Here is a 15,676-nt window from a genome sequence, read left to right on the forward strand (position 1 = left end):
GTCCAAGCACCGAATAACAGTAAGAACAGCCGGTGTATCTCCTCTGGCGAACAACATTAAGTCATCAGCGAAAATAAGATGATTGAGTTTAATCCAGGTGCACTTTGGATGAAAAGAAAAGGTAGGAGTAGTTGTGCTGAGCCTAAGTTGCCTAGAGAGGACTTCCATGCTCAAGACAAAGAGGTAAGGATATAGAGGATCCTCCTACCTAATGCTCGCTTTACCTTGAAAAAAACTAGTGCAAGAGCCATTAAGTTTCAGGGTACACCATGGGGTAGTTACACGCAGCATAATCCAATCAATAAACTCCTAAGGGAAATTATACCCATGTAACATTTGCTTTAGAAAGTGTCAGTCTAGAGAGTCAAAAGTTTTTCGAATGTCTATTTTCAAGAGACATCTAGGCGTAAGATATTTCCTACCATAGCCATTAATGAGCATTTGACAAACCATGATATTATCAAAAATGTTCCTGTTATGGACGAAGGCAGATTGCTCAAGGCCAATAAGAAGAAGAAGGAGGCTTTGAGCCTGGAAGCAAGTCTTTTACTCAGGGTTTTGTAAATTACTGTGCAACAGGCTATATGCCGAAAGTCCATGACAAATGTAGCCACCTGCTTCTTAGGGATTAAAGTGAGGGCAGTGGTATTCACTTGCTTCAACATTTTCCTTTTCAAGAAGAAATCCTGGATAGCAGTGCAAAACTCACTCCCAATAATACCCCAAGTATCTTTGAAAAACCCAGCAGAATAACCATCATACCCAGGGCTTTTATTTGAATCAATACTGAAGAGAGCCTGATTGATTTCTTCCCGGGAGATAGGTTAAGTAAGCCCTTGGAGTTCAGAGGAGGAAATGCATGGACCACTAGAGAGGATATTGGGATTAATAGCAATTCTATTACCAGTAGTTCCAAGGAGTTGTTCGTAATAGGAAATGAATGCTTGGGCAACCCCTTCATTGTTTTCATGAATAACCCTATTAGCATCAACAACTTGACTAATATAATTGCAGTGATGCCTCTCAGAGATTCTATTATAGAAGTACTTAGTATTGCAATCATCTAAACGAAGATGAGTGATTATGGCCCTTTGGTTCAAAGCACTTAGTTCAACTTTCCTTAGTTTAGTGAACTGAGCAAGCAATTCCCTTTCCTGATCGAGTAAGTTTTGGTCTAGTGGAGCTAGCATAATAGCCTTTTAACACTTCTGAATTTTAATTCTACATTCATTAACTCAACTAATCAGATTAGCAAAGTGAGATGAATGCAGTTTCCTGAACTCGGATTTAAGTTTCTTGAGTTTTTTCACTAAGCAATTGATAAGTCCATTTCATACAGACTTTATCTCCTTCTTTTAGCTCTAATATATTTGACATTATGCACTAACCTTAGTGATTTTGAGCTAATATTGTATTTCTAGTTGCATTTGCATGTTCTATCATATTTTGTAGGTACTTAAGCTTTAAGGAGCTTAATTCCACATATTTACAAGCACTAGGATACAAAGCTAAGTTGAAGAGAATAATGGACCAACAATGAAGCAAAGCATGGACTTGCATGAGCAAATGTGGTGGATTAATTTGAGAAATGCACAACACAAATCAAGAAATATCAAGCCCAATTAATAAGTCCACACAAACTCACATGGGATGCTCATCTTTGGATGCTCAACTTTGGATGCTAAATTGTGTGATTAACCAAAGGCTTAAAAATAGGATTAATGGCTCACATGAGATTCTATAGGCAATTACTCAAGCAATTAAGAGAAAATATTTGGGGTTGACCTCTTGTATTTGCTCTAAGTTTCACCCTCATTTCCTATATAAAGGGTGTAGACTTCACCAATTTAGACACCATTCACATACACAATTTCTCATAATCTTCTCTAAGTTTAGTAGTTAGATTAGTTTAGTTATTAGCTTAGCTTAGTTTATATTTACTTTATGTTATAAACATTTCAATACAATTTCCATTCAAGTTATATTCCAAAGTTTCATTTCAAGTTATTTCATTACAAGCATTGTTCTTCCATTTCTAGTTCATTTCCATATTGCAAGGCAATTTCTATTTATATTTCTATTATGTTTATCATTTCATTTGTCATTAGTTTAGTTTGCATTTACATTATGTTAGAGTAGTCTACCTTGTCTAGGGAATGAAGGGAGCCATGCATAAAAAGTATTTTTAACATGATAAACTAGGATGTTATAATATCATTTCATTGTTTCTATCACATGTTTGTATCGTCGCGTTTAATCTATGTTTAAAAGACCTTATTCATCGATTAAGTTTGTTCATTCGTTCTAAAGTCGAGAGGCACGGAATTGAATTAGACTAAGCATGTGTAGTAGGACGACCTAGTCATGGACGAGAGTTTCTCTAGGACCCGGTCTATGGTTGACACTAATGCCGTATGATGGGTACCTCTAAGCCTAAACAATTGACAATGTTATTATTACCGAGTTTAACATGATCGTATTTTTACCTTTGCATGTGCAACCCGACTCCCCTGGACTCCCTTTTATCATATAGTTTACATTTTTATAATTGTTAGCCATCAACCAAACATCAATCAAACCAATTTGAACGTAATCGACCTTGATAAAATTCACCTCATAACAGCTAATTTACAACTCCCATCTCTCTGTGGTTCGACCTCTACGTACTACATTAATTTGTTTTGCTAGGGTATAAATATTAGTTTTGCATAGGTGTGCGATAGCCTATCAAATTTTGGCGCCGTTGCCGGGGAGACGGTTTTGTTTGCTAATTAGTTGTTGAATTTTATCTTATTTTATTTTGTCTCGAGGAACACTTGTTTCTTGGGATCATCTCACGGTTCTTTGTAGTTTTAGTGCCTATTTTGTAGGTAATAAAACTTGGCCTTACATAATGAATGACGAATTCGTTCCACAAACCAATGATGAGCCTTTCCATGACTATTATGCTCGATTTTACTACTACCGCAACACTAGACTCATCCCCCTCATTTCCCTTGGGTATATGTCCTTGATGCGGATTACTTAGGTCGTCTCGTGCTTGATGACATGAATCTCGAGACCCGTGAAAAGACTCTTAACTTGAGTAATGGGAGTGTCTACTACATGGATTGGCCGTAGCTTTGGAATTTCTTTGAGTTCATGGCTTGCGAACGTCGGGAAGTAGCTCGCCAAGAAACTTTAAGGCGCGTTGTAGAAGAGTTCACAATGCTTACTCAAGTTTATTGGGAGCAACAAGCTTCTAAAGCCCGTTCCTTAAAAAGGCTCGGAGACATGCTCACAGAAATACGAGAAGAAAATGAACGGCCCTTTAACAACGCTTATTCACGAAAATTACGAAAAGACGTTGTTGAATGGATTATTGTTTTTCCGCACAATTTTACTAAACTTAATTACAACGGTTTTATTTTGTCACCCGTTATTATTAGTTTTAACAACGGGTAAAACTTACATAACCGTTGTTAATATAAAAACTAATAACAACAGTTTACTTTGTAATACATTATAACCGTTGTTAATAATTTGACTCAAAATTAGTGAAAAGTAATTACAACGGTTATATTAGAACCCGTTGTTAATACTTTTTAACAACGGTTGTCAAAGGAATCGTTGTTAATATATTATCTAATGACAACGGGTTTATGTGTAATAACCGTTGTCAATAATTTCAAGCAAATACCACAATATATATACCACACAAACAAAGATCAGCTACAGCCACAAACACAAACACACAACCACACTCTTTCTCATCGTCTCTTTCTCATCGTCGCTTTATCATCTCCGTCACTGTTGTTGTCATCGTCTCTTTCTTTCTCTAATTATCAGGTATATATCTATCGCTTTATGGTTTTAGGTTTTGTCATCTCCGTCATTATTGTTCTTTCTTTAATTATTTTATTTGCTGTGTTTTCTCCGTCGTTGTTCTTTCTCTAATTATTCGCTTAGTTTTTCTGCGTTTATTAGTAAAACAAATTAAATAAAATAAAACAAAGAAGATGATGGAGAGGATAGTAAAACAAATCCACATTTAACATACATAAACTTAATTAATTGATATATATACATAAACTTAATGCATTGCTAAAAATACATTTCTTAGATGTTCATTTAGGGATGCATTCTCTTCTATGAGAATCATCCTCTCCTCCTTTGCTATTTGGAAGTTCCGTTCCGCAGATGCAATATCTTCATATAGCTGCATTATCTGCGGCTCTAACTCCTGCACCAAGCCATGTTTCACTGCGGCTCTATATCCTGCACCAAGCCAGATCTGAGCTTCCTCAAGGAAGAGCCTGTACTTCCTCTCGATTTCCTGCAAGCCGCGTATAAAACTTTTGTTGTACTCGGCCATAATGCATGTTAAACGAATGGTATCATTTATTATTGAAGGAAGTTTGGAGTTTATTAGGTTTTAAAGATTTAGGGTTTGGAGTTTAGGGTGGAGATAGTGATATAATGAATTGGTTATTGAGATAGTGGAAAGAAATTATAATTAGTATATGTGTCGTTTGAGTTGTTTTTTAATTAATATGTTTAGGGTTTGATGCTTAAATTAATATGAAGTATATTTTTGTTTAGGAAGTTGTGCCATATCCCTGCTTCAAATCTTATAACCTTTCGCATTCCATATATTGTGTCCTTTCATGCAGGGATTTTGGCAGTAAGAGCATCTTCAATGGTTAAGCAAAAGGACTTGCTTGCAAATAAAAAAGTTTTCAAGCTACTTGCTTAACCATTGGAGCACTTTACATGTACTAGCTTAAATTGAGCTAGTAGCTCCATGGAGCTAGTAGCTCAAATGGGCCTACAAGAAAAAATCTACCAATTAAAACAACACTAAATATTTTTAATTTTTATTTTTTAGGTAAAATAAGTAAATGTATTAATTAAAAGAGTGTTGTGGAAGGTAGTTGACATATGGTTCATTTAAGCCACAACACTAAGCTAGTAGCTTACCATTGTAGTAGTTTGTAGCTTACAAATATTTTAGCTTGAAAATCTTATGTGGCAAAGGTAAGCTAATAACAACTAGCTTACCATTGTGGATGCTCTAATAATGCATCTAGTAATATATAATTAATTTATGCAGGAGAGATTTTGGCAGTAATGCTTTGTATTTTTATTTTTTTTTAAAAACAATAACGGTTATTTAAAAAAAACCCGCTGTCTTTAGTTATAACAATGGTTTTTTCTATTGTAACCGTTGTTATAACTTTCCCACTAAAAATTAGTCACTCTTTTTATAACGAATGACTCGTAATGACAACGGTTTTTAACCGTTGTTAATAGTTTTCACAACGGGTTTCTTAAAAAACCAACCGTTGTTAAAATCTTTAACAACGGATGCTTTAACAACGTCCGCTTTTTTATATAACAACGGTCTTTAACCGTTGTTATACCCTATATCTGTAGTAGTGTAGATTCCCTTTTATCATATAGTTTACATTTTTATAATTGTTAGCCATCAACCAAACAACAAATAAACCAATTTGAACGTAATCGACCATGATAAAATTCACCCCATAACAACTAATTTACAACTCCCATCTCTCTGTGGTTTGACCTCTACGTAGTACATTCATTTGTTTTGCTAGGGTATAAATATTATTTTTTCATAGGTGTGCGATAGCCTATCAGCAATACATGTGATTGCCATAGATGTTACCAGTGGACCAAGACTTAGAAAGAATATCAAGAATATCAAGAAAAGATGGGTGTGTAGCCCAGCAGTTAGGAAATTGGAAACCAGACCTAGTTCGAGGAGAAACAAAATCTAGCTTGACCTCCGCAGGTGAATGGTTAGAAATCCCGGTAGGAGATATGATGCACTTGAAGAAGAGTAAGCTTGAATCCAATCCGCATTCACCAGAGCCCTATCCAACCTAACCCAAGTTCTAGCAGGACCATCGTGTTTATTAGTCCAGCTAAACTCACATCCTATACTCCTAATATCAATGAGAGAATTAGATAGGATGCAGTCATTAAATTCTCTGATATCCTGAGGACTAGGGGGATTAGACCCTATTCTTTCATCAATAGATCTAACAACATTGAAGTCACCCATAATTATCCAAGGCCCCACAACTCCACGAGAGATGTGATTTAAATCATTCCATAAGCATTGTCTAAGATTTCCAGTGTTAAAATCATACACCATAGTGATCAGAAGAGTTTGCTTTATAGTATGGTGGATAGCTTCAAAGTGAATGTACTGGCTATTCTTGGCCAAAAAATTGATAGAAACATTCCTAGAATTCCAAAGTACCCAAATGCGTCCATTAGAGTGATGCTCATAATTACACTCAACTTTCCAGTAATGAAACTTTTTACTAATAATAGTAGGAGCTTTATTAGGTTTTATTCTAGTTTCCAAAAGACCAATAATATCCACTTGCCATTGTTTTATTTGAGAAATTATTTCAAGAAGTACTGGGTGACCAAAGGTAAGGTTCTAGGCCTGGCAGAAGCACCCACACAGGCACTCGAGAAACAGCCTCCAATTCCTGACCAAAAGACGGTGTCCAGTGCTTGAGTATGAAAGCATGACCTCCAACAAGCTAAGAACCTTTCCTCAATACATCCTGCATATCCTTCAAATGATCAAATCTGAAAACAAACCATCCTTTCCTATAATACTGAACCAAGGTTTTTTTTATCATGGTTCCAATTTTTATCAACATAATCCTTCATTTGGGCAAGTGTGGGCTTCATCCCAATCACAACACCCACCAGTGAAAACTCCCAGACCTGAGTTCCTCTTCGATATCCTCTTTATCAATTAATATATCCTCAACCTTACTACTCTCCTCACAAAAGTGCAAATCCATACCAGCCTGAGACCGGGTAGTAAGAAGACTACTCCAAGGCTTAGCAGGCTGCCCAGGTGTAGGATTGGCAATCGGAACAGAGTAACAACTCGATTAGTACCAGATGTCGCATTAACATTCTTAGGAGGACTAGAAACATTAGCAGTATCCATACTACCCATAAAATCGTTTAAGATAATCGGAGTTCGAGGGGGAGATAGTACCCGAGTAGTTTGATTATCTTCAATATCACTAGAATCTGCAAGATTAGGTGTAGTAGAGGATTTAGCAACATTTTGTAGACTTCCTCGACTGGATTTGGGTGGTTGTCCTCTCCCACGCGCCATGGAGAAATTAGGTTACCATGAAAACGGGGAGATAAAAGAGGGTTTTTAGAGAGAGAAAATTCGATGAAAGAAGAAGTCTTATTATTATTACCCTTATTATTATTAGGTTTTTTCTATCCTATGCCCAGAAAACTAAAAGGGAAAGAATTAATGATGTTTTTATGGAAAATTGCAATATCTTATCACTTTACAAGAAAAACATCATTAATTATTTCCTTTTTGGGTTTCTTATCCTATGTCTAGTAGGCATAGGATTGAAAAACCGTTATTATTATTATTATTATTATTATTTTTTTTTTTTTTTTAGAAGGATGCGCGCAGCTTTCATTAAAAGAAAAATAAAAGTTTACATGAAATTGGTGGGAACCGAGAGACAATCTGGGCTCCCACACTTTTGGCAATAGCAAAGCTAAGTCGAGTAAAAATATAAGCGGCCACCCGAGCCCCCGCATCCGGCAACATCATCTGAACCCAGCTCCCCAAGCGAAGAGAAGAGAAGGGAAGGAAACCATTATTATTATTACTACTACTACTAAAAGTTAAAGTTAAACATAAGTTAATTACTTCCTTTATTCTCATATGATGTTCCCATTTTATTAATATACTCAACTCATATATTCAACAAATGAGTACATCATATAAAAACGGAGGAAGTACCATGCAATTTATTTTTTGAAGTAAACCTCATATAGGAATTAGATATTAACTATTAAATCAGAAGCAGCAATGTCACCATTATACATAGGAATATTATGTGACCAAACCCTCCTACCAAGTTGCCATGGCGTAAATCGAGCAAGCTCATGAGCAACTCTATTAAATTACCATGCAAGTTTTGATAATGATTATATTCATTGAATTGATAACCTTGTGTTGTTTGATCTTCTTAAATCCATTTAATTGAAGGTTAATGCTTACTTATGGAGATATGAATAATCTCAATTGAAGTTGACCGGTCTTGTACCACTGATAATAATTAAATGAGTTTTTATCTTTTATTCTTCATATAAGATGACTATCATTTGATGAATTTTCTTCTTCTTTATAAGTCATCTCCCCTCTATTTTATCTTGCCTTTTGTTGTAAATTTTATTTCTTTATTTTCTATTGATTTAGTCCTACTATTATAGTTGCTGAAATATAGTTGTCTTCAATTGGATTTCATATGCTTTTTGGCTGATTTGACTCCATGAAGGATATTTTACTGATGTTTGCTACTCCCTCCCAGTCGTTATAATGTTCCCCTTTGATATGGGCACGATACTTAAGGAAAAGTATTAAAATATTAGTAAAAGAGTTGTGTGGGGTTGGTGGTAGGAGAGAGGGATGAATTATTAGTAGTTAAATAAAGAATTGTGGGGCCAAAACATAAAGGAAAGTAATAAAATAGGAGTAAAAGAGTTGTGTGAGGTTTGGTGATAGGAGAGAGAAATGAATAAAATAAGAGTAAAAGTTTCTAAAAATAGAAAAGGGGAAAGAGAGAACATTATAGTGACTGAGAGGGAGTATTTAAATTCTATTATTTCATAGGCAGGTTTAATAACAAGAAGGATTTTGTACCATGTGAGTTACATATTTTTTTTGGCTAGCAATCTTGATTTATTTCAATTACTTGATTAATTTGTGGTTCTTAGTTTGTTGCGGTGATAAAAAGTAGGCCCACAAAAAATCTTATAAGAGCATCTTTATCCAACAATAAATAAGTCTGTAGTTACAAAAGTGGTATAAATGTATAATAGTGTATACTATTGCTTGCCTTTATATCGTAATTTAATGTTAAGAGTTCGTAAAACAAGCAATAACTCGGTGAGAGACCCAACACAAACACAACTAAAATTTTAAAGGAAAATGAGATGGCGCCACCGGGTGACACTTAAATTGGGCGTCATCGGGGATACTATGGTAAATTATGTAGCTATTTTCATTTCTCTCCTCTAAAATTTGAATTTTAAAATAATTAGTGAAAAAGGGTAGTTTTGGAATTTAAAAATGCATAACTAATTATAATTAATAGTAAAAAAAAAAAAAATCAGTAAAATGTTCCTCGAGTTTTGCAACTTTTTTAGGAAGAGTGTTACAACAACCAAGTCACCAAGATATGCTATTATGCTTCCTATGTATACACCGTCTGTTTGAACTTTGAACATGTATTTGACAAAGTTAGTGATGCATAATTGCATATATGTACTTGATTCATGGTTAAGTGGTCGGTAAAAATATACCCGCGTTCCAGACTTTTCAAATTGAAAATTAGTACGTATATTATAATTTCAGAATTTATGTATTTGACGAAGAAAATGATGCATATTTATTATACGAGTATATCATACTTCCAGAATTTATACTGATGTATCATATTGTATTCTCTCTTTCGCTCCCTTGTCGATGAAGAACAAACTCTATAGATGAAAAATTAAGTAGATGAAGAACACAATAAATGATGAAGGAATCAAATTATGATGAAGATCATTTAGTCTAAAGTATTAGGTAAACTATTTTGGTGTAAAATAATATAGATAAAATTTAATTTAGTTAGAGTTTATTTTAATTGAATAGATATTAAATAGATATAAAATTACATATTTACCCTTCAAATTTTGGCGCAAAAACGAAAACTTACATTTTATTTTTGTTTTTTGTTTTTCTTTAATTATGGTGGCGCCGAGATTCGGTACCACCGGGTGGCGCCCTATCGCCATCCAATTTTAAAACATTCTAGAGTGAATAACATAATGATTTTGTTTTTGAATGACTCAACCCCTTTTTGAACTAGAAATTTGGGAAAATGAACCTCACCTAAACCTTAATCTCAAACATTACGTCCAGTGTGTATAAACAAATAAGTACGACGTATATCATTCTCTAACTACGAAATTTGACATAAAATCATGAAATAAGAAACAATTCAAATAAAAACCTGTGAATTTCACGTGTCACAAAACTAGTTTACTTTTAAATTGAAAAGTCAAGTTTTAATGATTGTGTTTAATACTACAAACTAATTTTGTTACTCGTGGAATGCACGAGTCTGATTTGGACTTTTGTTCTATTCTATTGAGCGAAGATTGAACCGTTAAAATGTCTCTAGAAAACAATAGACAACTTAAGCGTAATTGGACTACTTTGATCTTAGGATATAATAAAATCCATGCACTTCATCTTTCGCAACGTCGAACTTGTTTTATAATTTCACAAATTTAATTACATGGGCTTATGTAAATGATTGATATAAATAAAAGTGTAAATGAAAGGCCTGAAACCTTCTAAATGACTTACGGAGTACATTAGTCATACAAAAGAACACTATGATAAAAAATAAAAAATAAAAAAAATAAAGAAGAGATCAAAATTTAAACATTATGCTCTTATAAATACCATAAGTATTCTAAATTTATAAACCTAGCATCGTAATACCAAATAAAAAACTTTAATATAAACCTAAGTTATATTTCATATATAAATGCTGACTAAAAACTTACATAGCAAGCATCCTAGTATTAACAAAGAAAACATCAATACAAACCTATATTATAAACCACGATAAACCATTGTCACAACTTCTGACAAAACGAAGCCAAAATGAAGAGATAGAGAGAGAAAATGCTCTAAAATTCATAAACCCTAAAAAATCCCTAAAAATATCTTAAACCCTAAAATTTCTAAACATGTCTCTTGATTGTTCGAATGTTGAACAATTTCCCCCTCTGATCTCTAGTAATTCTAAAATAAACAGTGCTAAATCGGGTACTTCTTCGGTTGTACCGTCTTCTGATGATTCCTCTGTTCCTGTGTTGGTTCGGGGTCCGTCGGAGGAGGATGTTCAGAAAACAAAAAGCGTGAATTCTATTGTTGGGGTTCAACCTTATGACCTGGATTCACCACTACCTGATGAACAGCAGTGGGTGGTTCAGCGTAGGAGAAAAGGGAAGAACCAGCTTGAAGTGATTGAGGAGGAACCTGATGCTCTGTTACGGTTCTCTTCAGAGGATGTCAAGGAGGAGATTGAGTTCTGGCAAAATTCGGTATATTGCTTCATACTGGGTGCGAACCCGCCAGTAGAAGTAGTAGATGGCTTTATCAGGAGAATCTGGGCTCACCTTCCAATTGATAAGGTATCATTTCTTCCAAATGGAGTTTTTCTGGTAAGATTTACCACTAATGCTGCCAAAGATCGTGTCTTGCAACAAGGGCACTTCTTGTTCGACAATAAACCTTTTATTGTGCGTCCTTGGAGTCCTGATGTTGACTTGGTGAAGGAGGATGTGAAGGAGGTACCAGTTTGGGTAAGACTGGAACAACTTCCTCTGAAATTTTGGGGGAAGTGTCTTCCCAGAATTGCAGGTCTATTAGGGAAATATATTCAAAGTGATGTGGCTACTAAGGATAAGACTAGACTTGGATTTGCCCGAGTTATGGTGGAAGTTCCTTTTGGCAAGGCAATCCCTGATAAGATTAAGTTTCTGGATGAAGATGGTCATGTGGTTGTTGTTAAGGTTGTTTCTGAATGGAAACCAATCCTTTGTACGTTGTGTAAAGGAGTTGGTCATGCTTCTGCAAGTTGCAGGAAAACTAAACCGCCACAGGCTCCTAAACCTAAGGCTCCAAAGGAGGTAGTTAAGCAGTGGAGACCTAAAGCTCGACCACAAGTTGAGCTTGTTGATCCAGTGCCTGCCGCTGAGGAGCCAGGATTAGTTACTCCTTTTGAGAAGCCTAATCAGTTCCAGGTGACGTGGGGGAGGAATGGGAAATATCATATGGCTCAAACCCCTGCAAAGAAAATTATTAGATTTAGTAGACAGGAGTTGATGGATAAAGGGTATAGTTCTATCAAATTTGGTAAGGACACATTCCTTGAGTCCCTTAACACTCCTGTTCATCCAGTTGGAATTGGTGTGGTTGATGTAAATGGTAGTGCATTACCTCCCTCTGGGGGTAATGTATAATTTTGGATTTTGGAATATTAGGGGATTAAATAGCCCAATCAAGCAGAATACTATTAAATGGTTCTTACACCATCATCAAATTGGGTTATTTGGTCTCCTTGAGACGAAGGTGAAACCTTTGTCTCTAAATAGTGTGCGTAATAATATTTGTGCAAATTGGTGTGTCTCTACTAATACTTCTTATCACAAAGGGGGTAGAGTATGGGTTCTGTGGTAACCTTCTATGTTTTCTGTTAATTTCTTAGATTACACTGCACAAGCTATTCATATGGATGTTAAGGATTTGGGCACTGGGTTTCAGTTTAAGTGTACTATGGTGTATGCCTTTAATGATGTGAATGAAAGGAAATCTTTGTGGTCTAGATTATGTCTTTATAGTAAAGATGTTAAGGGACCTTGGGTTATTTGTGGTGACTTCAATACTGTCCTGGTTCCTTCTGAGAGGTTAGGAGGTAATTCTACTTATGAGGAAATGGATGATTTCCACCAGTGTGTTGTTGAGTGTGGGGTGACTGATTGTTCTGCCATTGGTTCCTTGTATACATGGTCTAATAAACAGGAGCCTTCCTCTAGAGTTTTTAGTAGATTGGATAGAGTGTTGGTGAATGAAGCTTGGATTAGGAGTAATGATAGTTCTTATGCCCATTTCTATACTGAAGGTGTTTTTGATCACACCCCCTGTGTGATTCAAGAGCATAGTAATACTTTTAAACCAAGGAGAAGTTTCAAGTATTATAACATGTGGAGTAAAGCTGAGGATTTTAAGGAGTGTGTGAGCCAAGTGTGGGGTACTAGTTGGAATGGTACTTTGATGTTTCAACTGGTTAAGAAGTTAAAATCCTTAAAATGGCCTCTGAAGAAGCTTAACAAGGATAATTTTGATGATATTGTTAACAATACTACTAGGGCAAAAATGAACCTTGAGTTTATTCAAGTAAAACTCAGGAATGATCCGTCTAATGCTGCACTTATTACTCAAGAGATGGAAGCTAATAGTACTGTAAGATTCTTGGAGTCTGCCTGTTCTGAGTTCCTGATGCAAAAATCTAAAGCTATCTGGGTTGATAAAGGTGATGACAATACCAAGTACTTTCATAGTGTTATTAAGGGGAGGCAGATCAGGAATAAGGTTATCAAAATTGAGGATACTCAGGGGGTAAAGTGTGAAGATCCTCAGCAAATTCAGGAAGCTTTTTTAAAGTTTTATATTAACTTACTGGGTACCTCTGAGGATGTCCTGAATATTAGTCAGAGAGTGGTTAAGATGGGGCAGGTGTGTACTGATGCTCATAAACAAATGTTGTTGACCCCTGTCACTAATGATGAAATTAAGAAGGCAATGTTTTCTATTCCTAACCATAAGGCAACAGGGCCAGATGGTTATTCTAGTGCCTTCTTCAAAGATGCATGGGATGTTGTGGGGGATGATGTGTGTCTTGCTATTAAGGATTTTTTTCAAACTGGTAAATTACTTAAGCAATTAAATCATACCCTCATTTCTCTAATACCTAAGTGTGCAATGCCTCAGAATGTTACTCAGTTTCGTCCAATTTCCTGTTGCAATGTTGTTTACAAGTGTATATCTAAGCTTTTGTGTACAAGACTTTCTGGGGTGCTGCCTGATTTGATCAGTGATAGTCAAGGTGGTTTCATTAAGGGAAGGAGCATTGTGGAAAATATTCTTATTTGCCAGGATATAGTCAGGCTTTACAACAGGAAATCAGTCTCCCCTAGGTTCCTTATGAAGGTTGATCTGATGAAGGCATATGATTCAGTCAGCTGGGATTTTTTAGAAGAGATGCTGGTTTCTTTGGAGCTCCCTACTCATTTTATATCCTTGATCATGGAATGTGTTAGGACTGCAAGTTACTCTTTGGTGCTGAATGGAGATGTGTTTGGATTTTTTAATGGCAAGAAAGGGTTAAGACAAGGGGATCCTTTGTCCCCTCTCTTGTTTACTATTTCTATGGAGTACTTGAGCAGGATTCTGGTTTATGTTACAGAAAATATGGGATTTAAATATCACCCTATGTGTGGCAAACTCAAATTGTCACACTTGATGTTTGCAGATGACTTACTATTATTCAGTAAGGGTGATGTGGGCTCTATAATGGTGATCCTTAGAGCTTTTGCTACCTTTTCTAGGGCATCTGGTTTACATATGAGCCCTTCCAAAACCAATGCTTATTTCAATGGAGTTTTTTGGGGGGGGGGGGGGGGTTAAGGAGGAAATCTTGCTTGCCACTGGAATTCAGGAAGGGCAACTCCCATTTAAGTATCTTGGAGTGCCTATTACAGCTGGTAGGTTAACCAAAGCTCAAGGTCAAATTTTAGTTGAGAAAATTACTGCAAGAATTGTAAGTTTTGGTTCCAGACACTTGTCCTATTCAGGGAGGCTAGTACTTGTTAATTCAGTATTATCCTCTCTATATTCTTACTGGATGAACATCTTTGTCATTCCTAAGGGAGTATTGCATAGATTGAACTCCATCTGTCGCAATTATTTGTGGGATGGCAGTGTTGATCACCTGAGAGTACCCCCTGTCAGTTGGGCCAAGATTTGTTCACCTAAAAAGGAGGGTGGTCTGGGGATAAGGGATAGTTTCGTGTGGAATGTGGCTGCTATGGGTAAGCTAGTGTGGTGGATTTATTTTAATCCTGATAAGCTTTGGGTGAAATGGATCAGCCAGATTTATTTAAAAGGCAGGAGCTGGACTGAGTATGTACCCAGTGGTGATATCAGCTGGGGATGGAGATCAGTGTGCAGAGTTCATGAGAAACTCAGTTCTGGTTACAGTCAAGGTCACTGGTTATTGGATAATAAAGGTTATACTGTGAGAAGTGGTTATGAGATGCTGAGGGTGAAATATCATCCTGTTGATTGGCATAGTATTGTGTGGAACAAGATGGCAATTCCCAAGCATAAATTCATTTGTTGGCTTATTGCCAGAGAGGCTTTGCAGGTTAAGATGAAGCTGTTTGATTTGGGTATTGTTCCAGATGCTGATTGCTTGCTATGTGGGACTGCTGCTGAGACTCATGTACATTTATTTCAGCAGTGCCTGTATAGTAGAACTATTTTGGTTGAAATGGCTCAGTTGTGTCATGTTACCCTTCCATCTACTGACATTCTTAGATGGATATGGCAGCAGAAATGGTCTAAGCATAGAAGAAGAGTTTTACTTTGTGCTTTCATGGCTTGCTTCTACTTCATCTGGTTGCAGAGGAATAGAGTAAGGGTGGAGCATTCCCTAGTCAGGCCTGCAGAGTTAGTTAGGATGGCTAGGAATGTTACTAAAATGAGAGTTTGTACTTTCCAGAATCACTTGGATATTCATGATAGGCAATGGTTAGAAAGTATTGATGTATGTAAATAGAGGCTTGTCTCTATCAAATTGGATTAGTTTGTAAAACTGTTAGGTTGTATAACCTAAGTTTGTGCTTAATGAAATTCTTACATTTCACCAAAAAAAAAAAAAAAAAAAAAAAAAAAAAAACTTCTGACAAAACTAGTTTTAAACCCGTGCAGAAAATGCACGGGTCGTAATTAATAACATGCGTTATCAATTTATCATTG

The 15,676-nt window shown here is 35.9% G+C and overlaps 1 protein-coding gene across 1 annotated transcript; it reads left to right on the top strand.

Annotated features, from left to right (window-relative positions):
• Nucleotides 1-10,821: 10,821 nt before the first annotated feature.
• Nucleotides 10,822-15,476, top strand: LOC141620881 (uncharacterized). The gene is made up of 3 exons (XM_074437636.1): nucleotides 10,822-12,088; nucleotides 12,345-14,252; nucleotides 14,491-15,476. The coding sequence occupies exons 1-3, from the start codon at nucleotides 10,822-10,824 to the stop codon at nucleotides 15,474-15,476; spliced, it is 4,161 nt and encodes a 1,386-aa protein (XP_074293737.1).
• The last annotated feature ends 200 nt before the right edge of the window (nucleotides 15,477-15,676 follow it).

The sequence above is a fragment of the Silene latifolia genome, chromosome X, assembly GCF_048544455.1.
Source record: "Silene latifolia isolate original U9 population chromosome X, ASM4854445v1, whole genome shotgun sequence".
Lineage (NCBI taxonomy): Eukaryota > Viridiplantae > Streptophyta > Magnoliopsida > Caryophyllales > Caryophyllaceae > Silene > Silene latifolia.

What these genes read in the sequence shown, in the direction of transcription:
- LOC141620881 (XM_074437636.1), top strand. Translation starts at nt 10,822, where the DNA reads ATGTCTCTTGATTGTTCGAATGTTGAACAATTTCCCCCTCTGATCTCT. An exon ending in TGCATTACCTCCCTCTGGGG is followed by an intron (nt 12,089 to 12,344) that starts GTAATGTATAAT and finishes TTAATTTCTTAG; the next exon opens with ATTACACTGCACAAGCTATT. An exon ending in TACCTTTTCTAGGGCATCTG is followed by an intron (nt 14,253 to 14,490) that starts GTTTACATATGA and finishes TGTCCTATTCAG; the next exon opens with GGAGGCTAGTACTTGTTAAT.